The 23,766-nt window shown below is 42.4% G+C and overlaps 1 protein-coding gene and 1 pseudogene across 1 annotated transcript in view; both read right to left on the bottom strand.

Annotated features, from left to right (window-relative positions):
* The window catches only part of LOC130356396 (glutathione S-transferase Mu 4-like), a 30,718-nt gene extending 7,466 nt beyond the window's left edge, over positions 1-23,252 (bottom strand). The window contains exons 1-7 of the mRNA XM_056557897.1: positions 22,923-23,252; positions 22,763-22,838; positions 7,683-7,747; positions 5,547-5,628; positions 3,941-4,041; positions 3,468-3,563; positions 3,167-3,277 (exon numbers count right to left, since the gene is read on the bottom strand). Coding sequence (XP_056413872.1) covers positions 3,167-3,277; positions 3,468-3,563; positions 3,941-4,041; positions 5,547-5,628; positions 7,683-7,747; positions 22,763-22,838; positions 22,923-22,958 — 567 coding nt within the window. The 5' untranslated portion in view covers positions 22,959-23,252. The remainder of the gene's footprint in view (positions 1-3,166; positions 3,278-3,467; positions 3,564-3,940; positions 4,042-5,546; positions 5,629-7,682; positions 7,748-22,762; positions 22,839-22,922) is intronic.
* LOC130360082 (U2 spliceosomal RNA) lies at positions 19,403-19,564 on the bottom strand (annotated as a pseudogene).
* Positions 23,253-23,766: the final 514 nt, after the last annotated feature.

Below are 23,766 nucleotides of genomic sequence, written 5' to 3'. Positions count from 1 at the left end.
GTCCCATAGGTACCTATAACACTGCACACACTGATCTTTCACATTGATCACTGGTTTCTCATTGGCTACAGTATCACAACAAGTAAACACTGCCTAATCCCTTTACAAGGTTATTAATAAACAATGAAAAGAAGTGGACCCAGTACTGACCCCTGCTGTACCCCACTTGTAACTCAGACCCAACCAGAGTAAGTTCCATTGATACCCACCCTCTGCTTCCCATCATTGAGCCAGTTGCTAATCCATTTACATATATCCTCCCCTAGTCTCAGCATCCTCATTTTATGCAATAACCATTTGTGTGAGAAAGCATGAATCATCCACAGCTTCACCCAGGTCTAATATATTAAAAAGCTTTTATGAAGAGGTCAGTTATATAATATGATCAAAAAGGTCATAAAAAGATCTTTCCCAGGAACTATTTAAAGTCAATACTTCATCTATAACAAGGGTGCATCCCCTAAATCTTAAAGATTATTTGCTATAAAAACAGTGAGACTTTGGAGTAGGGATCGACCGATATTGTTTTTTTAGGGCCGATAGCCGATAACTTATATAGATACACCGCTGCAGAACATTGATTTATAGCGGGCGCTTTAAATCAATGCACTGCAGTGGCTTTTGCGGTGCCATAGGCCGCCGCCGCCACCTGCTTCTCTCCCCCTACCTGTCAGGGTGGTCCGGGCCTTCCTTCCTGTAGCGTCCGGTGGCATTCCGGGTGGAGGGTGAACCGGTCCGGGCTGTCCTTCTCCGGGGGTCATCTCCACTCCGGGCATGCTCCAGCCTAGTACGCTGCATAGACGCCCGTGCGCAGCGACGCACCCGACGTCATGGCATAGCAGCGTCTATGCAGCGTACTAGGCCGGAGCCTGCCCGGAGAAGATGACCCGGACCGGTTCACCCTCCACCCGGAATGCCGCCGGACACTACAGGAAGGAAGGATGGATGGCCCGGACTACCCCCATTACGGGTAAGTTTTATTTTATTTATTGACTCTGAGGGTGGGGGAGGGGCCCGACCGGTATAGCGGTATGGGCAAAAATCCATACCGGTATACCGCCCAGCACAACGGTGAAGGGTGCGGTGCGGTGGGTCGGCGGGCGGTTCATTATCCGCAAGGTAATTGCCGATACCGATAATGGCCAAAATCGTGATTATCGGCCGATAATATCGGCCATACCGATAATCGGTCGGTCCCTACTTTGGAGTAGAGATGAACGAAGTTAGTGATTCGATTGGTCACAAACTTCGCGGCTCGGCGGTTGCTTACTTTAGCCTATATAAATTAGTTCAGCTTTCAGGTTCCCTGGTGGGCTGAAAAAGGTGGATACAGTCCTAGGAGAGTCTCCTAGAACTGTATCCACCTTTTCCAACCCACCGGAGCACCTGAAAGCTGAACTAATTCATGCAGGCTAAAGTCAGCAACCGCCGAGCCACAAAGTTCGTTACGAATCGAGTCACTGTAACTTCGCTCATCTCTACTTTGGAGCTTTCTGCCAGAGGAACTTGTCATCCTGAACTCCTTGAAAGAGTTCAAAAGGAGCCTTGATAGAGGTCTTTAAGTTAAAAATATTACAAGTTTCATTACTCACTTACCTTTAAAGTGTACCTGTCGTTAAATACTTTTGATATACATATATTATCTACATTTTGTATTTGTAATATGCATTGACAAAAAAAAAAAAAAAAAAATTTATATTTTTGGGTGAAAAAAAATGCTGTCCCTGCAGCTATTGCCTGTGTGTCTCTATGAGAAGTCCAAATACATGAAGTGAGGGCAGAACAAGCAGGTCTCTGAGCAGGCTCCTGGCTTGTCAATCAGGCAGCTGTGTGAGCCAGGAGCATGTTACAGAGCCTCAGTGCACACTGTCCTACTTGTCCACCCTCACTTCCTGTATTCGGACTTCTCATAGTCACACAGGCAATAGCTGCAGGGACAAAAATATACACATTTTAATGGTATTATCTACATTATATAAAAAGTTTATGTTAACAACAGGTTTGCTTTAATTAAAGTAGCTGTAGGAGTTTTTTGCAGGTAGATTTGTAGCTTTCATTGACACCAATTTGGCTTGCACACACAAATTGTCAGAATAAAGATTGTGCCAAAATCACTGGTCATATTCAGACATCTTTATTCACAATGAATCAGCAGGTACATAGGTCAGTATTGCAGAGTGTGCCTCCATGGAGGTGCTCTTTGCAATACTGACCTATGTACCTTCTGATTCATTCTTTATTATCCGACATTGTGACAATGCATATGCTCTATTCCTGAGTGCCGTGCACCACCAGTGATCAGTTGTATAATCATTTCCACCCTGTTGTGTATGCTGTTTAGAAGGGACAGTCTATCCATTCCCGAAGTGCCAGGCATTTGTCTTTCTGCATATGTTTTTGAATACTTTTAACTCCTTTCTGTTGATCGGGCTTGGGACTTGAGACTTATAACCTAGAATTAAAGATTTCCAATGCAGGCATCTTAACCATTTAAATACTGCTGGTGGTGCAGTGGTTTATATTAGCTCCCTGTAATGCTAAGGGAGGAAACATGGAAGAGTTTAGATCAGCTCACCATAAAGTCCATATGTAGTATGCATCTGGTAATAGTCCCGGAGCTCGGATGCAAGGAGCCGCCACTCCTTGTAGCATATAGTTGAGAAGACAAAGGAAAGGATCCAGCTCCCAGGTGTGAAATAATCCAATAAAACTTAGCTTTTAATAGTGCATATTAAAATCAAAAAAAGGATAGCCACGTGGTGGCAAGTGACATGGCCATGACTAAGAGCGACAGCTCAAAACGTGTCAGCGTTTCACCCTCCTTTTTTTATGAGTGACATGTCACTTGCCACCACGTGGCTATCCTTTTTTTGGTTTTAATATGCACTATTAAAAGCTAAGTTTTATTGGATTATTTCACGCCTGGGAGCTATTGAAGGGAGCCGTTCTGTTGTCAAGGCAGCCTGAGGCCTTTACTAGGCCCCTGTGGCTGCAAAAACACTGCTACTGATACACCCTGCCTACAGCAGAAGGTACAAATAGAGCTCGGATCTAATGAATGAATGCAGTAGATTCCCAAAACTATGACTGAAGTTCCATAAATGTTCACAAAAATCTTCCTTTAAAAAAAAAAAAAATAAATTAAAAAAAAAAAAAACACATTTACCTCAAAACGTGTCAGAAAGTCCTGTAAGTTTTTGAAATTTTGGAGGCATGTAGGATCCAAAATTTTGTTCGAATCCAGGGCATCATATACCAGAAAATCTGCAAGTGTGAGCTTTGAGAAAGATGATGATTATGAAAGATGAATACAGCATATTAAACTGGGGATAGATATGTTATATAGGTATTCTAGCATCTACATTGATTATGAAATTAGAGATTTATAAACTGAATGGAAGGGTAGGACTATGCATTATAAAAATAGCATCTACAGTGTATATAAAAACACACTACTACATATTTACCTTGTCCCCAACAAACCATTGTCTTTCCCCCAAAAATCTAGAGTATCTTGCCAAAACAGTTTGTAGCTTTTCCAGATATGGTCCCTTCAGCTGTTCCTGAGAATTAAAGATAATGGATCATTTCTATATATTTGCAGCACTGGCAAGCATTAATTATGAAATAGTTAAAAATAGCTTAACATCAGACACAGGATATTTGACTGTTTTCCAATATTTTGATCATTAGGTACATATACAAAACAAGGCTCTCAAAAATCAGTGGTGCTTTAGCGTTTACATTTCCCCAGATTTCCAATAATAGAAATCTTGGTTTACTATCAGAAGTATTTAGATGCTGTTTTAGTGTATAGATTCCATGTTCATTCTGTCACAGGTCCATAATTATTGATGTAAATGTATGTGTCTATAAAAACCAAAGCTAGAGTCTTTTGTATAAAGGAGAAACAGTCCTGTCCAAATTAAGTTTCACTTACAAACTGAGAATTGTATGCAAGAGAAGCAATCTGCATTCTGAAATCCATTGTTTCATTTTCAAACAGCGATACAAAAGTCTCTTCATTTTCAGTATTACCACCTGTAAAAGACAGCAATAGAGTAAACATGAATAGTTCTTAAATGGCTCTACAGCTTTTGCACTCTAATTTTTCCTCCTTGCCTTTAAAAAATTAGTTCTCAATTTTGCACCTAAAAATCCATATGATGGCTTATTTTTTGCGCCACCAATTCTATTTTGTAATGACATCAGTCATTTTACCCAAAAATCTACGAGGAAATGGAAAAATAAATCAATCATTGTGCGACAAAATTGAAGGAAAAAAAAAAAAAGTATTTTGTAAATTTTGGGGGCTTTCGTTTCTACAAAGTAAATTTTTCGGTAAAAATGGCACCTTCTCTTTATTCAGTAGGTCCATACGATTAATATGATACCCTACTTATATTAGGTTGGATTTTGTCGTACTTCTGGAAAAAAAATCATAACTACATGCAGGAAATTTTTAATTTATAGTTTAAAATTGTCATCTTCTGACCCCTATAATTTATTTTTTCGCGTACGGGGCAGTATGAGGGCAAATTTTTAGAGCCGTGATTTTTAGAGCGGTACCATTTTTTGTATAATTCAGACCTTTTGATCGCTTTTTATACATTTTTTCATGATATAAAAAGTGACCAAAAATACACTATTTTGGACTTTGGAATTTTTTTTTTTATTCAAACTTCTATTAGGGAAGGGGTTAAATGATCTTTATTAACTTTTTTCTTTCACTTTTTCTTTGCAATGTTTTAACTCCCATAGGGGGCTATAACACTGCACACACTGATCAATGGTTTCTCATAGGAAACCATTGATCAATGATTCTGCCGCTTGACTGCTCATGCCTGGATCTAAGACACTGAGCAGTCATTCAGCGTTCGAACAGGAAGCAGGTAAGGGGACCCTCCTGCTGTCCTACAGCTGTTCGGGATGCCGCAATTTCACCGCGGCGATCCCGAACAGCTCCCTGAGCTAACCGGCAATGGTTTACTTTCACTTTAGACACTGCGTTCAACTTTGAACGCTGCGTCTAAAGGGTTAAAGATAGGCAAAGGACCCAGGACGTACCGGTACGTCCTTGGTCCTTAAGGGGTTAAAGGAATATTACACAGCGTGAGCAAAAAAAAAAATTAAAAATAATTTTATTGCAGAGTCTGACAAAAGAAAAATCTATATAGTTTCCTATCGCTAGGTAAGCATAGTTTTTTTTTTTTCTTGTTTCTCTATAGCACTAGCAATATATACATTTTTAGATCACACTGAAATACCCCTTTTAAAATTTTGTGGTGTAGGTATTGGGCTGGAAGCGGATACAAGCTTCCTGAGCCAAAATAGAATCATTTATTAACCAAAGCCTCACATGCGATTCTACCTTCTTGGATCTAATTATGCAAAGCCAATGCAGCAGCTCACAACACAGTTACCACTCAGATCACAACTTATTTTGGTTGTCCATTATGTCCAAGGCTGAAGGAAATTTACATGAAAAAGGCACTGCCATTAAATGTCCTAAATCTACATTTAATAAACTAAAATTCAATACTTACACAATCCATGCTTGCGGGAAATGTAGCGCAGAATTGTGTTACTTTGAGTCAATTTAACATCTCCATCCAAGAGGTAGGGCAACTGAGTAATACAAAATTTACTTTTATCACCAACTTTGCACTATCCTTAAGGGAACCTGTCACTACATTTTGGGACACTTCCATCAGCATGTCTTAATGCAGCTGCACATGATGCCCCTGAAGACTAGTCCAAAAGTAATTTCCATTCAAAAGTAAATGTTAGAAGCTGTGGGAACAGGTGCAGGTCATATAGCCAGTTTTAGGACACAACTTTAGATGCTGAGACATGCTTGAGGTTTAGCGACTCAAAACATAGTGACCAGTTTAAATGATTACCATGAATAAAATACATAAACCCTTCTCCATACTATAATGTAACAAATGAAATTGGCCCAGTCACTAATTCTCTATTACATAAAGAGATTTCTGAGCCTATAGAATTGGAAATACAGAGAAGAACCCAAACCTAACCTGGTGGTGCCACCATTGCTCAGAAGTAATTTTTTATTCTCTTCCCAACTCTGGGCCACATGGCTGTTTTTATGCTACCAGGGCTTATGCAGACAACATTACCCATTAACCCCTTAAGGACTCAGCCAATTTTATTTTTACGCTTGTTTTTTCCTCCTCGCCTTCAAAAAAAATCATAACTTTTATATTTTTATCCACAGACTAGGATGAGGGCTTGTTTTTTGCACAACCAGTTGTCCGTTGTAATGCCATCACTCACTTTACCATAAAATGTATGGCTCAACCAAAAAATACTATTTGTGTGGGGAAATTAAAAAGAAAACCGCAATTTAGCAAATTTTCTAAGGTTTCGTTTTCACGCTGTACAATTTACGTTAAAATGAAGTGTTCTTTATTCTTTGGGTCAATACGATTAAAAATGATACCCATGATAACATACTTTTCTATTACTGTTGCGCTTAATAATAATAATAATAATATAAACAGTTTATTCAAATTAGTATGTTTAAAATCCCCCTATTTTGAAGGCCTATAACTTTTTCATTTTTTCGTATAAGTTGCGTTATGAGGGCTCATTTTTGGTGCCATTATCTGTACTTTTTATTGATACCATGTTTGCTTATATAAAACTTTTAATACATTTTTTTTATTATTTTTTTTGGAAAAAGCAGCTATTTTGGACTCTTTTTTTTATTTTTTTTTATGTTCACCGTACGGTATCATTAACATTTTATTTTAAATAGTTTGAATATTTACACACACGGCGATACCATAATTTTTATTTTTTTTCTTCTTCCACTTTTTGGGGTGAAATAGGGAAAATGGGACAATTTACCTTTTTATTGGGGGAGGGTTTTTTCCCCAAATTTTTTTAACTTATTTTTACACTTTAATAGTCCCCATTCGGTTGCTAATACGGTTCAGTGTATAGGACATAGCACTGATCAGGGTTATCGGTCATCTTCTGCTCTGGTCAGCTCGATCGCAGACCAGAGCAGAAGACCCGTGGAAGGCAGCGGAGGCAGGTGAGGGGACCTCCGTCTGTCGTTCTGGACGATTGGATCTCTGCGGGCAATCCGAACATCCATTTTAGTGACCATGATGCTGCAGATGCCGTGATCTGTATTGATCACGGCATCTGAAGGGTTAAATGGTGGACATCCACCCGTGACCCGAGCATCGCTCCGATGCTCGCGGTTATGTATAGGACGTAAATGTACGTCCTCATGTGTTAAGTACCAGCTCACCAGGACGTACATTTATGTCCTGCGTCGTTAAGGGGTTAAAGAGCTACACTTCCCATGATGTCTCCACCCTCTCAATGACACTGCCCCGTCTCCACAGCTGTCTGGATGTACAATGAGTAATGCTGAAATTCCACCACCAAAATAATTATTCTGCTCATTATCTCGGAGATTTCTCAGCGTAAACCCAGCTTAAAGGGCTACAGGGCCACACCTTAGAAACATAAATGTGTCTGCAGATAAGAACCATTTGGCCCATCTAGTCTGAATACTTCTCAATAGTCCCTGGCCATATTTTATATATGAATTTGTGAGATGGGGATACCCCTTTAAACTTGGGATAAACTAAACAACCTCTTTAATCACATGTCCAAGTGGCTGTTTATCTTCTTCCACTTACATTTGGAAAGTCCAAGCCCAGCTTCTCCTTCTCATCCAACCACTGACTCTTGTCATAGTCTGGAGCTGTTAAGAGATACAGATATATTATTGCAACAAAATGTGATGTAATGATTTCTGGCACTCAGTAATTGTTTAAAACGGGCACTGTCAGATGCAAAAACTTTTTATATGGTGTACATCTTGGAGAAACACAACATTTTCTTATGAAGTATATTAGAAAGGTTAATTTCCTTTTTATAGAAAGCATAGCTTTGTCCAAGCTGACGCAAAGGCATGGACAAAGTCCAGTAAGTGAGGGTGGGCTAGCACTCCTCTGTGATAGGACAGGAGAGGGCACAGAGGAGTGCTATCAGACCGGAGGGGGAACAGAGGAGTGCTATCAGACAGGAGAGAGAGCACAGAGGAGTACTATGAGACAGGGAATAGCACAGAGCAATGCTAACCCAACCTCGCTTACAAGCTGAAGCACAGGCATGGACAAAGTCCAGTAAGTGAGGGTGGGACAAGCACTCCTGTTCTATGAGACTGCAGCATGAAAACAGAAGAGGGGGTTACAGAGCAGCCTGCAGTAGTTGGATAAAGAGACCCAGCACAGAAGACTCCGGGCATGTTCAAACTACGTAACTTGGACAGAATCTACGCTCGCAGAATTCCGCGAACGGAGATTCCATCTGGCGGCCACCACCGAAATATGGAACTACGCCGTCACCATGCAGTGCTAGCAGACTTTCGCGCTAAGAATATACATGTTCATTCTTTGCGTGGAACAATTTCAGCAGCGGAATTGTCCGCTGCTGAAATTCCTCAGTATGAACGGGTCTTCCGGAAGACCCATTCACACTGATGTTAATGCTCACTGCGCATAATTCCACGGGAATTTCTAAGTGTGAACATACCCTCAGGAAGGAATAGGAGTCATGCAGGGTGAGAAAACACCCCCTCCAAAGCACAGAATGACAAAGCAAATGAGCAACAGATAGAAGGAATTTGTGAAAGAACTAAAAAAGGTGCTAGACACACAAAAATTGTATTGCATGATCAGGATTAGGTACTAGGTAATATATACTGGCAAAATCTGCAAGTAAAATTTGATTGTTTAAAGGGAAACAGACACTACCTTTGCCCATATGATACTACTGTCACTAATAAATAGAGCTTGTAATGCAAAAAGTGATACCCTTGTTATGCAGTTGCAATGCCCAGTTGTGTAGAAAACTGTTTTGTACACTGGGGATGTTACTTGCGGCTGGAGCACCACTTTATTCACCCAGAACTTTGACCTGTGCAGCTGATAATTACTGGAAGAATTAAGTTTTTTTTAATACAAGTAATTTACAAATCTGTTTATATTTCTGGCACCAGTTTATTAAAAAATAATAAAAAAAAAAAAAGAAAAAGAAATCTGTTCCAGTGGAGTACCCCTTTAACAAGATCATGAGAGGTACTCTAAATGACCAGATCATTTTTTGAAAATCTGACCTCTGTCCCTTTATGCATTAATAACTCGGAGATGCTTTTGCTTATGAATTTGATCCCAAGATAGTTTTTTGTGACATATTTTATATGTTAATGTTACATTTTCGATGATACATTTGTGAAAAATTCCCAAATTTTATGAAAAATTTGAAAATGTTGCATTTTTCTAGCTTTAAAACTCTCTGCTTGTAAGGAAAATTGACATTCCAAATAAATTATGTATTGATTCACATATACAACGGCCCCGATTTAAAAGGGGCGTGGTCACTGGGAAATGGGGCATGGTCACTGCAAAGGGACAGGTCCCTGACATTTTCACAAACCCCAACATATTTACTAAGGTTTCCACAGAAAATGTGGTGGATTTCAGCTGAGGAAAACCTATCAGATCTAGGGGTGTGAATCGCCAAGAATTTGGAGATTCGAATCGCGATACCAGTGTGGCGAGATATATCCCGATTCTGTCTAAAAAACAATGTCTTTTACACTTTTATTAAAACTTTATTTTTATTTTATTTTTTTTGTACACTTTATTAGTCTTTTAGGAATCATTAGATTCCTCAGACAGATGAATAGAGTTCTATTGAACTCCATTTATCTGCGATCCATTGATAGAGCCTGGTCCAGCCAGGCTCTATCAATGACAGAGCCATGGAGAGCATACACGTCCCTTTAGACGCCGCTGTCAGCTTTGACAGCGGCGATCTAAAGAGTTAATAGCCAGCCGCAGCGATCGCCGCATGCTGGCTATTAGCGGCGACCCCCGGCTACTGAGAACAGCCGGGGGCTGCAGAGTATGGAGCGGGCAGGAGTCAGAGCCCGCTCCGTACACCCAGAGCGCCGCCGCGTCAGATCCGGCTGACAAAATGTGGAACTTGTATCTCCTGATGCCCAGGACATGCTGTTCCGGGGATCAGGAGATACAAATTCCACATCACTAAAAGAATCGATTCAAAAATATTTTGAATCGATTCAGTATCGGCAAATGAAAAATCACGATAATCGCGGGAATCGATTTTTTCTTACATCCCTAATCAGATCAGAGCATTTATATAAAAAAATAAAAAAAAATGTAGGGAAACCTTAATGAATACTAGGGGTGTGAATCGCCAAGAATTTGGCGATACAATTCAAATCGCGATGCCAGTATGGCGATTCGATATATCGCGATACCGTCTAGGTGACGATACATCCCGATTCTGTCTCAAAAACAATGTCTTTTACACTTATTAAAACTTTTTTTTTTTTAATACACTATTAGACTTTTAGGAGGAATCATTAGATTCCTCAGACAGATGAATAGAGTTCTATTGAACTCTATTGATAGAGCCTAGTCAAGCCAGGCTCTATCAATGACAGCCACAGGACAGCAGGAAGCAGAGGTAAGCAATCACGCTGCGGGGGGGGGGGGGGGGGGGGGATGGCGATCCACCCCACCAGGGAGCATTCACAGATCCCTTTAGACGTCGCTGTCAGCTTTGACCGTGGCGATCTAAAGGGTTAATAGCCAGCCGCAGCAATCGCTGCATGCTGGCTACTAGCAGCAGCCCCCGGCTACTGAAAACAGCTGGGGGCTGCAGAGCATGGAGAGGGCAGGAGTCCGGAGCCCGCTCCATACACCCCTCTGAGCGCCACATGCTGGATATTAGCTGCGGTGATGCATCAGCGGTCCCCGGCTACTGAAATCAGCCGGGGGCCGCAGAGTATGGAGCGGGAACGAGTCGGGAGCCCGCTCCATACACCCAGAGCGCCGCCGTGTCAGATCCGGCCCTGCTTGCACGAGCCGGAAAAAATTCACCTGCCCGGCTCCACAAATGTGGAATTTGTATCGCCTGACGCCCGAGACATGCTGTTCCGGGCGTAAGGAGATACAAATTCCACATCCCTAAAAGGATAGATTCAAAAATATTTTGAATCGATTCAGTATCGCCAAGTGAAAAGTCGCGATAATCGCACAAATCGATTTTTTTCTTACATCCCTAATAAATACTGTGGAAAAATAAATGAAGGGAGTAAAAACCCTCAAAGAAAACTACACTCCACTCTAAGTAAATCAGGGTCAATATGTGTACTTTATGTTGGCATCATAAAATTGGTCCGAGAAAATGAAAAAAGTATGGAAGCCCCCAAACTTTTCCTTTTCATAAGGGGTAAAAGGAGAAAAAGTCAACCCAAAATTGTTAGCATATGTGGCACTAAGCTATTGCCTTAAAATACCACAGGGCTTCGGAGTGAGACTGCGCGTTTGAGGCCTAAATTAGAGATTTGCATAGGGACAGACCCGGATACAAGCATGGCATTTGCCTGCCACCAAAAATACCCTTTGGCAGAGTTTCTCCAAACACGTTTCCGCCAGCTATTGCAAAACTCCCAGCATGCCTGGACAGTCAATTGCTGTTCGGCAATGCTGGGAGTTTTTGTTTTGCAACAGGCTTCATTTAGGAAGCAGTGCCACACAAGACGTTTTAAATTTTTACGGGGGTTACAGTGTAAGCGTGTGTGTATATGTAGTGTTTTACTCTGTATTTCGTGTAAGTGTTGTGTTTTTATGGTGCATTCACACGGGCACGGCGGGGTCAAAATTCCAGCTGTTGCAAAACTACAACTCCCAGCATGCACTGAATGACCGTGCATGCTGGGAGTTGTAGTTATGCAACAGCTGTTGCCCTCCGGATGTTGAAATACTACAACTCCCAGCATGCCTGGACTGTCTGGGCATGCAGGGAGTTGCAGTTTTGCAACTTCTAGAGGGCAACAGTTTGAAGATCACTTTCTGAACTTCACTGCCACCAATCACCCTGATTTTCCAGGCTATCAGGTCACTAGAGACCGACTGGCGCGGAAAAGCTGTGATTCGCCAGTCAATCACGGCGATCAACAAGGGGGGGGGGGGGGGCGCTTTGTCTCAGGTCCACCCTAGGCAATGTCCTGGGATGGCAGCTGATAGATATCAGCAGTCATCATGTTCCGATCACTGCCCTGCGTGCGGCAGTGACCGGAAATGCCAACAAGTACAGGTACGCCCTTCGTCCTTAAACAGGTTTAAAAAAAATAAAAAATAAAAAAACATAGTTGCCTATAGCAACCAATCAAGTCTTCAGTTTTTTAACTCCTTAACCACTTAAGGACCGGGGGTTTTCCCGTTTTTTGCATTTTTGTTTTTTGCTCCTTGACTTTAAAAAATCATAACTCTTTCAATTTTGCACCTAAAAATCCATATGATGGCTTATTTTTTGCGCCACCAATTCTACTTTGTAATGACGTCAGTCATTTTGGCCAAAAATCTACAGTGAAACAAAAAAAAAATCATTGTGCGACAAAATTGAAAAAAAATAAATAAAATACGCCATTTTGTAACTTTTGGGGGCTTCCGTTTCTACGTAGTACATTTTTCGGTAAAAATGACACCTTATCTTTATTCTGTAGATCCATACGATTAAATGATACCCTACTTATATAGGTTTGATTTTGTCAGACTTCTGAAAACAATCATGACTACATGCAGGAAAATTTATACGTTTAAAATTGTCATCTTCTGACCCCTATAACTTTTTTATTTTTGTATTTTATGGGGCAGTATGAGGGCTCACTTTTTTTGCACCGTGATCTGAAGTTTTTAACGGTACCATTTTTTGCATTGATAGGACTTCTTGATCGCTTTTTATTCCTTTTTAAAATTATATAAAAAAGGTGACCAAAAATGCACTATTTTTGACTTTGGAATTTTTTTGCGCGCACGCCATTGACCGAGCGGTTTAATTAATGATATATTTTTATAATTCGGACATTTCCGCACGGGGTGATGCCATATATGCTTTTTTTTATTTACACTTTTTTTTTTTTTTAATGGGAAAAGGGGGGTGATTCAAACTTTTAATAGGGGAGGGGCTAAATGATCTTTATTCACTTTTTTTGCAGTGTTATAGCTCCCATAGGGACCTATAACACTGCACACACTGATCTTTCACATTGATCACTGGTTTCTCATCGGAAACCAGTGATCGATGATTCTGCCGCTTGACTGCTCATGCCTGATCTCAGGCACTGTGCAGTCATTCAGCGATCGGACAGCGAGGAGGCAGGAGGGGCCCTCTCGCTGTCCTGTAAGCTGTTCGGGATGCCACGATTTCGCCGCGGCTATCCCGAACAGCCCACTGAGTTAACTGGCAGCTTTCACTTTCGCTTTTAGCCGCGCGGCTCAGGTCTGAGCGCGCGGCTAAAGGGTTAATAGCGCGCAGGGCCGCGATCGGCGGGTCCCGTGTAACCCCGCGTTATATCACCAGAGCAGGACCAAGGACGTACCAGTATGTCCTTGGTCCTTAAGGGGTTAAAGAGTACCTCATTAACTGGGGATACATTTTATAATCCTCCCAGTTCACTGCCCTCATCATGATAAACCATCCCTGCCTTTTATATTTATTTTTGTTTTCTACCTTGATATTGCTCTGTATTTTCTGCTCAGCCTCAGGTTCACAGACTAGGAAGGGGGCGTTACCCAGCAGTTGGAACATCATTTGAAGCCATACAGGGGAGAACTTCCTCCCTCACTCTGCAACCAACAGCAGTTAAGTGAGAGAAGCTATAATTGGATAAGGCTGGACACCCCCCCCCCCTCAGCATTTCCTGATTTTGGACTTCTGCCAGTCTGTGCAAAAGATGGGGGGGGGGGGGGGGGGGGGGGGGGGATGTGCTCTGGACAAGTAGGGAGACACCTAGTGGCTGCAACACAAATAAAACATAGAAACATTTTTAAACAAAGTATATTAGAGAGTTTTCATTTTATTTACCATAACAAGTGCAATAGAATTCTTTTTTTTAATGAGAGTTCCCATTTAACCCCTTAAAGGAGTACTCCGGCGCGCACTTTTTTTCATTTTATCCCGTTCGGGCTGCAAAATAAAAGAATACACAATTTCTCTTACCTGCCAACGAGCCCCCGGAGCTCCGGTACAGGTGTTCGGTCCCCGGGCTGTATTCTTCTTACTTCCTGTTAGCACGATGTCCCGCCTCGGCCGGTGATAGGCTGAAGCTCCGTGTGACGTGCTGGGCTAACAGGAAGTAAGAAGAATACAGCCCGGGGACCGAACACCTGTACAGGAGTGTTCCGGAGCTACGGGGGCTCATTGGCAGGTAAGAGAAAGTGTGTTTTCTTTTATTTTGCAGCCCGGACAGGATAAAATGAAAAAAGTGCGTGCCGGAGTACTCCTTTAAGGACTCATGACGTACCGGTACATCATGAGTCCGCTCCCGATCTATAACGATCTACAACGGCCGGGACCCGTGGCTAATAGCGCGCGGCATTGATCGCGCTGCAGCGCGCTATTAACCCTTTAGACGCGGCGTTCAAAGTTGAATGACACATCTAAAGTGAAAGTATGCCGGTTGGCTCAGGGAGCTGTTCGGGATAGCCGCGGTGAAATCGCGGCATCCCGAACAGCTTACAGGACCGCTGGAGGGTCCCTACCTGTCTCCTCGCTGTCCAATCGCCGAACGGCTGCTCAGTGCCGGAGATCCAGGCATGAGCATTCAAGCGGCAGAATCATCGATCACTGGTTTCCTATGAGAAACCAGTGATCAATGTAAAAGATCAGTGTGTGCAGTGTTATAGGTCCCTATGGGAACTATAACACTGCAAAAAAAAAAAAAAAAAAAAAGTGAAGAAAGATCATTTAACCCCTTCCCTATTAAAAGTTTGAATCACCCCCCTTTTCCCATAAAAAATTAAAATCTGTGTAAATAAAAATAAACATATGTGGCATCGGTGCGTGCGGAAAGGTCTGACTTATAAAAATATATTGTTAATTAATCCGCACGGTCAATGGCGTGCGCGCAAAAAAATTCCAGAGTCCAAAATAGTGCATTTTTGGTAACTTTTTATATCAAGAAAAAAAATGAATAAAATAAGTCCTATCAATGCAAAAATGGTGCAGCTAAAAACCTTCAGATCAGGGCGCAAAAAATGAGCCCTCATACCGCCCCATACGCAGAAAAATAAAGTTATAAGGGTCAGAAGAAGACAATTTTAAACGTATACATTTTCCTGCATGTAGTTATGATTTTTTCCAGAAGTACAACAAAATCAAACCTATATAAGTAGGGTATCATTTTAACCGTATGGACCTACAGAATAAAGATAAGGTGTCATTTTTACCGAACAATGTACTACGTAGAAACGGAAGCCCACAAAAGTTACAAAATGGCATTTTTTCTTTCAATTTTGTCTCACAATGATTTTTTTTCCATTTCGCCCTAGATCTTTGGCTAAAATGACTGATGTAATTACAAAGTAGAATTGGTGGCGCAAAAAATAAGCAATCATATGGATTTTTAGGTGCAAAAGTGTAAGAGTTATGATTTTTTAAAGGTAAGGAGGAAAAAACGAAAATGCAAACACGGCAAAAAGCTGAGTCCTTAAGGGGTTAAGGATGAATGCCCTCGTCCCACTCCCCTTCTATGACGCAAGGTCACAAGCTGACCCCGAATCATAGCAGGGTGGTCCCGGTGGCTATCACTTATGACTTTTGAAGGAGAGGAGGAAAAAATTAAGTGCAAAAACTAAAATTTGCCTGGTCCTTAAGGACAAAAAAGGTTTCATACTTAAGGGGTTAATACAGATGTATTGGACGCTTTTTTTGTGCACTGTACCCGAACATACTGCCATATGGGGTCAATGCCCTTCAGGACTCAGCCCATTTTGGCCTTAAAGGGGTACTCCGGTGAAAACCTCTCTTTTAAAATCAACTGGTGGCAGAAAGTTAAACATATTTGTAAATTAAATATTGAAGATACAGAGTCCGGCACTGCAACAGCGATCACTGCGATGAACCACGAGGACACAGGTGGATACTAACACAAGCCAACACAACTAGGTGCTCAGTCCAAAAATACAATATATGTAAATACAAGGAGGATGTAGAAAGTATAAGACGGCACTCACCGGGATTTTCAGGCTTGCAAAAACTTATTGCATAAGCAGAAGTTGCATAGCGGTGCGGTGTGAAGGCAGGTATCTGGCCAGGACGCCGGGGAACGAATGCATCGTGATGGTTACAGCTGTATCGTGCTTCCGCACTTCCTCAGACCAAGTGCGAAAGCACGACACAGCTGTAACCATCACGCTGCATTCGTTCCCCGGCGTCCTGGCCGGATACCTGCCTTCACACCGCACCGCTATGCAACTTTTGCTTATGCAATAAAGAAAGTTTCTGCAAGCCTGAAAATCCGGTGAGTGCCATCTTCTACTTTCTACATCCTCCTTGTATTTTCATATATTTGTAAATTACTTCTATTAAAAAATCTTAATCCTTCCAGTACTTATTAGCTGCTGAATGCTACAGAGGAAATTCCTTTCTTTTTGGAACACTGATGACATCATGAACACAGTGCTCTCTGCTGACATCTGTCCATTTTAGCAACCATGCATAGCAGATGTATGCTAAGGGCAGCATGGTGGCTCAGTGGTTAGCACTGCTGCCTTGCAGTGCTGGGGACTTGGGTTCAAATCCCACTAAGGACAACAATAAATAAAGCATTATTATAACAACATCAGCAGAGAGAACTGTGCTCATGATGTCATCAGAGAGCATTCCAAAAATAAAAGAATTTTGTCTGTAGTATTACGCAGCTAAGTACAAGGATTAAGATTTTTTTTATTAGAAGTCATTTACAAATATGTTTAACTTTATGCCACCAGGTGATTTAGAAGAAAAAAGGTTTTCACCTGAGTACCCCTTTAAAAGGGTACTTCCGGTGCTTAGACATCTTATCCCCTATCCAAAGCATAGGGGATAAGATGCCTGATCGCGGGAGTCCCGCAGCTGGGGACCCCCGTGATCTTGCACGCGGCACCCCGTTTGTAATCAGTCCCCAGAGCGTGTTCGCTCCGGGTCTGATTACCTGCGACCACAGGGCCGACTGCGTGTGACGTCACACCTCCGCCCCCGTGTGGTCTCGCTCCGCTCCTCAATGCAAGCCTACAGGAGGGGGTCTGACAGCCATCATGCCCCCTCCCGTAGGCTTGCATTGAGGGGCGGCGCGTGACGTCACATGGGGGCAGAGGTGTGACGTCACACGCCGTCGGCCCTGTGGTTGCCGGTAATCAGACCCGGAGCGAACACGCTCCAGGGACTGATTACAAACAGGGTGCCGCGAGCAAGATCACGGGGGTCCCCAGCGGCGGGACTCCCGCGATCAGGCATCTTATCCCCTAGCCTTTGGATAGGGGATAAGATGTCTAAGCACCGGAGTACCCCGTTAAGGACTTATTTTTTCATCCACAGATTAGTATGAGGGCTTGTTTTTTGCGTGACCAGTTGTCCTTTGTAATGCCATCACTCACTTCACCATAAAATGTATGGCGCAACCAAAAAAAATATATATATACTATTTGTGTGGGGAAATTAAAAAGAAATCCACAATTTTGCAAGGTTTCGTTTTTACGCCGTACAATTTACGGTAAAAATGTGTTCTTTATGTCAATATGATTAAAATTGATACCCATGATTACATACTTTATTACTGTTGCGCCGTGATCTGTACTTTTTATTGATACCATATTTGCATATATAAAATTTAATACATTTTTTATAAATTTTTCTTTTAGAAGGAAGTGTTATATATATTAAAAAAAAAAAAAAATACAGCAATTTTTGACTTTTTTTACGTTCACCGTACGGTATCATTACATTATATTTTAATAGTTCTGACATTTACGCACACGGCGATACCAGATACGTTTAAAAAAAAAATGTTAAAGGACAAGTCTCACAGTAAAAAAAATGTTCAGCTTTTAGTGCAGAAGGTAAAGTTATACAGGTTTGTAAATCACTTCCATTACCAATGCTGCTTAGAAACAAGCTTTATCTGCATTCTTCTGTCTGACAGGAAATTCAGCTGTTCCAGGTTTTCATGACTTGCGACCCCCTATTCAGGCTGTTATCAGCAGCATCCAGGGGCCGTGACATGACAATTACCCAGAAAACCCCTGTGCTGCAGAGAGCTCCCTGTGCTCAGCCTTAGCCCCTCCCATCTGATGAATATTCACACTGTCCTCCCTCTGTTCTGCAGTGATTGGCTGAGCAGCACTGCCTATATGCCGGCTGATTCAGATCATAGCAGCCCCAGCAAACAGGCTGATTCTCTCCCCTCTCCTTGCTAATGTTTTTACACTGAGAACGGAGGAGAGGGGGAGGGAGAGTAGAGCTGTCACACTGAGCACTGGAGAGAGGAGTGCAGGGCAGAGAAGGGGGAGGTGATTGTGCCAGTGTAAAGCTGTTTAACTGAGAAGAGGAGGGGGAGGGAGTGATTTTACAGTGTAAAACTGCAGCTTCAACTCCAGGGTCCCTCTCTCTGAGCACTGAGATTAGTTTGTTTCCTCGTGGCCACCCTGCTGTATAGGGCTATGATTGGAGCTCAGTGTTATAGGGCTATGATTGGAGCTCAGTGTTATGTGGGAGTGAGCTAGCAGAGCTGTGGGAGTGACTAACATAAGTTAGGGGTGGTAACAAGCTCTCTGCTCAGGCAGCTGAGAGCAGGAAATGTGAGCAGTGCATGCAGGGAAATGTAGTCTTTGAGATCACAGGCATAGCCACCATAACCAGGAAGTATCTGGAATTTATGAGCTGAATAGCCGTTGAATGGGGGGCAGAAAAAAAATCACAAACATGTCAGAGAGGTGGTAGGTGAATATACTATGGAATGGGTAGGGATTTTATTTTTTTTTCTTTGCTGCATGGGATATCTCCTTTAAGCTTTTTGGGGGGTGAAATGGGGAAAATGGGACATTTTTATTGGGGGGGGAGATTTTTCACTTTTTTATTTTTAATTTAATTTAATTTATTTATTTTTACACTATAATAGTCCCCATAGGGGACTATTTATAGCAATCATTCGATTGCTAATACTGTTCAGTGCTATGCATAGGACATAGCACTGATCAGTGTTATCGGTCATCTTCTGCTCTGGTCTGCTCGATCTCAGACCAGAGCAGAAGACCCGTGGAAGGCAGCGGAGCCAGGCGAGGGGACCTCCGTCTGCCGTTATGGATGATCGGATCGCCCGATCATCCATTTTAGTGAGATGCCGTGATCTGTATTGTTCATGGCTTCTGAGGGGTTAATGGCGGACATCCGTGCGATAGCGGATGTCAGCAATTACCGGCGGGTCCCTGGCTGCTATCAGCAGCTGGGACCTGCCGCACATGACCCAGACATCGCTCAGATGCTCGCGGTTATGTATAGGACATAAATGTACATCCTGGTGCATTAAGTACCACCTCACCAGGACGTACGTTTACATCCTGCATCGTTAAAGGGTTTATACAGGATCCCCAAATAGGGGATGTATCAGATATTAAACTGATAACAGATACTATACTTGCTCTTAGCCAAAAGTCCGAGAAGCGACTAGACAAAATTTGTTCATTCACATGTTTTGGTGGCCCAACCATTGGGTTATATTATGCTACTTGGTGTCTGGTCTGAACCTGGGTCTGTTCTGATTTCAGGGAGACAGAGAACCAACAAGGTCCAGTGGCATCTAGCAGAAGTCAACTGTACTAAACCACAAGCTGCCACAGATAGAGAATGCTGGGTCAATGCAACAAGTGTCGTCTCCAGTGCTTCAGGGGTATGGCACCATATATGTCCATGAGCCACAAGACTGCATTCAACATTTTTTGCTCGTTATGTTTGCTTTGTTTGGTCAAGAACAACAATTGATGCAACATCTAATATCACATCATCATATGATTGGTTCTATCATCTGTTTTACTAAGGTGCTTTTGTACCGTGCCAGGTATACGTGAACATCTCCTTAAAAGTCAGAGTTTAGAAATATGTAATATGAAACCCCATCTATTCAAGGAATCAGCAATACTAAGTTTTATTGAATGGACCTTGCAACCAAAAACACATTGGAGGCTGAAGTCTGCCTTTTATCTACTTTTTTATTGCAGCTGGCTGCCAACTGCTATTGCCCAAGAATACAAATCTATACTGTACAGGTTATCAATATGGACTAGAGTTGAGCGAACTTACAGTAAAATCGTTTTGTCACGAACTTCTCGGCTCGGTAGTTGATTACTTATCCTGCATAAATTTGTTCAGCTTTCAGGTGCTCCGGTGGGCTGGAAAAGGTGGATACAGTCCTAGGAGACTATTTCCTAGGACTGTATCCACCTTTTCCAGGCCACCGGAGCACCTGAAGGCTGAACTAATTTACGCAGGATAAGTCATCAACTGCCGAGCCGAGAAGTTCGTGACAAATAGAATTTACTGTAAGTTCGCTCATCTCTAATATGGACCAAAACAGGTTGAAGCCAGCCCTGTAAAAACACTGCTATTCAGTAGTTCGTAGACTGCAGCATTTTCTACCCAGGATAAATTGCTTTATTATTTGTGTTGGGCTAAATGCTTGAGCTGTCACAAACAGAAAGAACAGCTGGTGACTGCTGCTGTTAGCACATTGTCAGACACAACCCCTACAAACTGGTTGGTAGATGTAAAGACACGTTACTGAGAATATCAGGATGCAAACCAGACAGAATTTCCGTGCAGAATTCTGCAGCATTGATTTCAATGGGATTCTACTGCACTTTTCACATGGCAGAATTTCCAGAAATTCTGCCATGTAAACAGTGCAGCAGAAATTCAGATTCCATTGTCATGTCTATTCTTTCTGCAGAGTCCGAACGGAAATGCGTTGCCGTCTAGGAGACGGCGCATTTCCAATCGGTCCTAGTGCTGGCGTGTTCTGCCGGTGCTCCGCTGTCAGTATGCTGGGAGTTGTAGTTTTACAACAGCTGAAGGCACACTGTTTGGAAATCACTGGGGATTTTTCAAAACCAGTGCAGAGGAAACGTTGCCAATAGCAACCAATTAGATCGCTTCTTTCATTTTTAAAAAGGCCTGTGCAAAATGAAAGAAGCCATTTGCTTTGTTTCTATAGGTAACTCAGCATCTTTTCCTCTGGACAGGTTTTGATAAATCTCGCCCAATGATCTAGCCCTAGTAAAAAGGCATAACGAGGCTCAAATAGAATTCAGTAGTATTACAAGAAGTAGGTAGATACTGGTGTATGATGGCAGCTGTGACCCTGTCCAGTACATGTAGGGAACAAAATGTACTGCAGAAAGTGGCACTGCTAGTATAAAGTTACACAGGGGGAGGGTTGAATTTAGAGGCTTTTTTGATGTAGAAAAGTCACAAATGTCTGTTTGCACAAAATGTTGTTTTGCTGTAGAGATTTTGACAAATATTATGGTACACACTTTTGGTTTTGCACTTTGTAGTGGTTGCTGATTTAGATAGCGTGCGTTTGTCGCAAATCTACACCAGCCCAGATCTGGCTTAGGGTGCATTCACACTGCGGAATCTCCGCTCACTGAATTCCGCGAGCGGAGATTCCGCCTGGCAGCCACCACCGAAGATACTTCGGCGCTAGGGCCGCAGGGCACTGACCGTTACCACTGACGGCTATGCAGTGCTCGCGGAATCCACGCAAAGAATGAACATGTTCTTTCTTTGAGCGGAACAATTTCAGCGGCGGAATTGTCCACCGCGGAAATTCTGCAGTGTGAACGGGCCTCGCTAATGTTAAATTCACGCTGCGGAATTCCGTAGTGTGAACGCACCCTTAGGCTGCATTCACATCTTGTTTTTGCAATACGGTTCCCGTATTGTTTCAGTGAAAAAAAGACCGTATGGAACCATATTTCAAATCTTTATGTATGTATGTAGACATTTCATAGAAAACCGTATGCCAACATTCGGTTGTGTACGTTTGCATCACTTACAGTTTTATCCGATTTTTTCCCCGTACACAATTATGTCAGGGTGAAAAACCGGAAACAACCCATATGCGTTTTTTTTAAATTTATTAATTTTTTAATTGTGGTCTATGGGGTTCATCAGGTTTGCACAGGTTTTGCACTGCTGTGCATGCCAAAAGTTCTTCCCACAAAGAACAAAAACTTTAAAGGTCAAACATAAAAAAAACTCAGTTTTTTTTTTTTTTTCAAAAAACTTAAGCCGTATGCAACCGGACATCCGTTTTCAAACCGTATACGGTTTAAAACCGTACAGAGGTATATACAGTTGTACACGGTTCGGTCCGGTTTTGAGACATACGTTTCTTTACAAAACACCTGTGACGGGAACCAATATTACAAAAACGAGATGTGAATGAAGAGGAGGAAAACTACAGAGCAGATTTATGATTTCTGCTTAAAATTCACCAATTTATCAACCCCCGTGCGATATTATAATAAATATGTGCCACACCAGTAAAGTTAAAAGTAAATGAATTTAAAACACACTTTCTGAAGATCCACAATGATAAACATCTCCTGTGGTGCACAAGGTCACCTTCACTCACTGGCAGTCAGGTAGACTTATTTCTTTATACATGTTCTGCCCTTTGTGGACAGGTGAGTGTATCCCAGGTCCTTCTCCCTCACACAGGCTACAACTGATCGCGGACTTTTCATTCCGTGCAGGACTTGTTTTATATCCCGGGACATAACAGTCCTAGTTTATACCCGTACACATAACAGTCCTACCGCATTAGGTCACTGAACCTGTCCCGCCATACACAAGAACTCACCATCCCCCTCCGCATAGCGCTTCTCCTCATACGGTGTCCCGGTGTACTCCAGCAGCAGGCGGATGGCGTGGCCGAGCTAGAAGATAATAGAGTATGTAAAGAGAACAGCGGCCTCCTTCTCCCTCACACCCCGGCCATTACCCCCAGATACAGCGCTCACCCCGCGGATGTCCCAGTAGCCGAGAATCACCACCATTTTCTCCTCAAGCGTCACACAACCAGCGCCGCTCACCAAACTCAGACTTTGTCACAAGATCCAAGTCCAAGATCTTCACAGCTTACCGCCAAGCCCTGCCGTTCACGTGACTTACGTCTGAGATTCCAGCCAATCAAAGGTCACCCCCTCACACGCTTGCTCTGAGGTTATGAGGAAGCAGGAGAGGCGTGCCCGTTAGGAGCTCAACACGGCCATTACCTAGGCTGTAACATTATCCATCTTTAATCCATCACTTTCCACACACACTATGGCCCAGATTTATCAAACTTTGTGAGAGAAAAAGTGGAGAGATTTTTCCACAACAACCAATCACAGCTCAGCTAATGAGCTGTGGTAAAGTGAAAGCTGAGCTGTGATTGGTTGCTATGGGAAAATCCCTCCAGTTTTTCTCTCACAGTTTTATAAATCTGGGTCTATGTGTAATGCTGAGTGTGCAGTAAAAACACCCACCCTGCTTCAGTTCTAGCACCTTCCAGACCCTGACTCCTCACCACCTGTTACTACTTCTGAGATTGTGAGACAAGCCTTCACAGCATAGGGTTGCCACCTTTCTTGCAAAAAGAAAAAAAATACCGGTCTTGTTAATTTGCATAATTATATATGCGTAACATCACAGGATACACATGCGGGGGAAATGTCCTATTCTGACCCCTAAAACTTTTTATGTCTCCTTATAAGGGTCTGTATGGGGGCTCATTTTTTGCGCATCGATCTGTAGTTTTTACCAGTATCATTTTTGTTTTGATATGACTTTTTGAGTTACTGACTACAACTCCCAGCATGCCCT

Source organism: Hyla sarda, chromosome 2, assembly GCF_029499605.1.
Source record: "Hyla sarda isolate aHylSar1 chromosome 2, aHylSar1.hap1, whole genome shotgun sequence".
Classification (NCBI taxonomy): Eukaryota; Metazoa; Chordata; class Amphibia; order Anura; family Hylidae; genus Hyla; species Hyla sarda.
The sequence above is the reverse complement of the archived record's forward strand: the minus strand, read 5'-3'. Positions and strand labels throughout refer to the sequence as shown.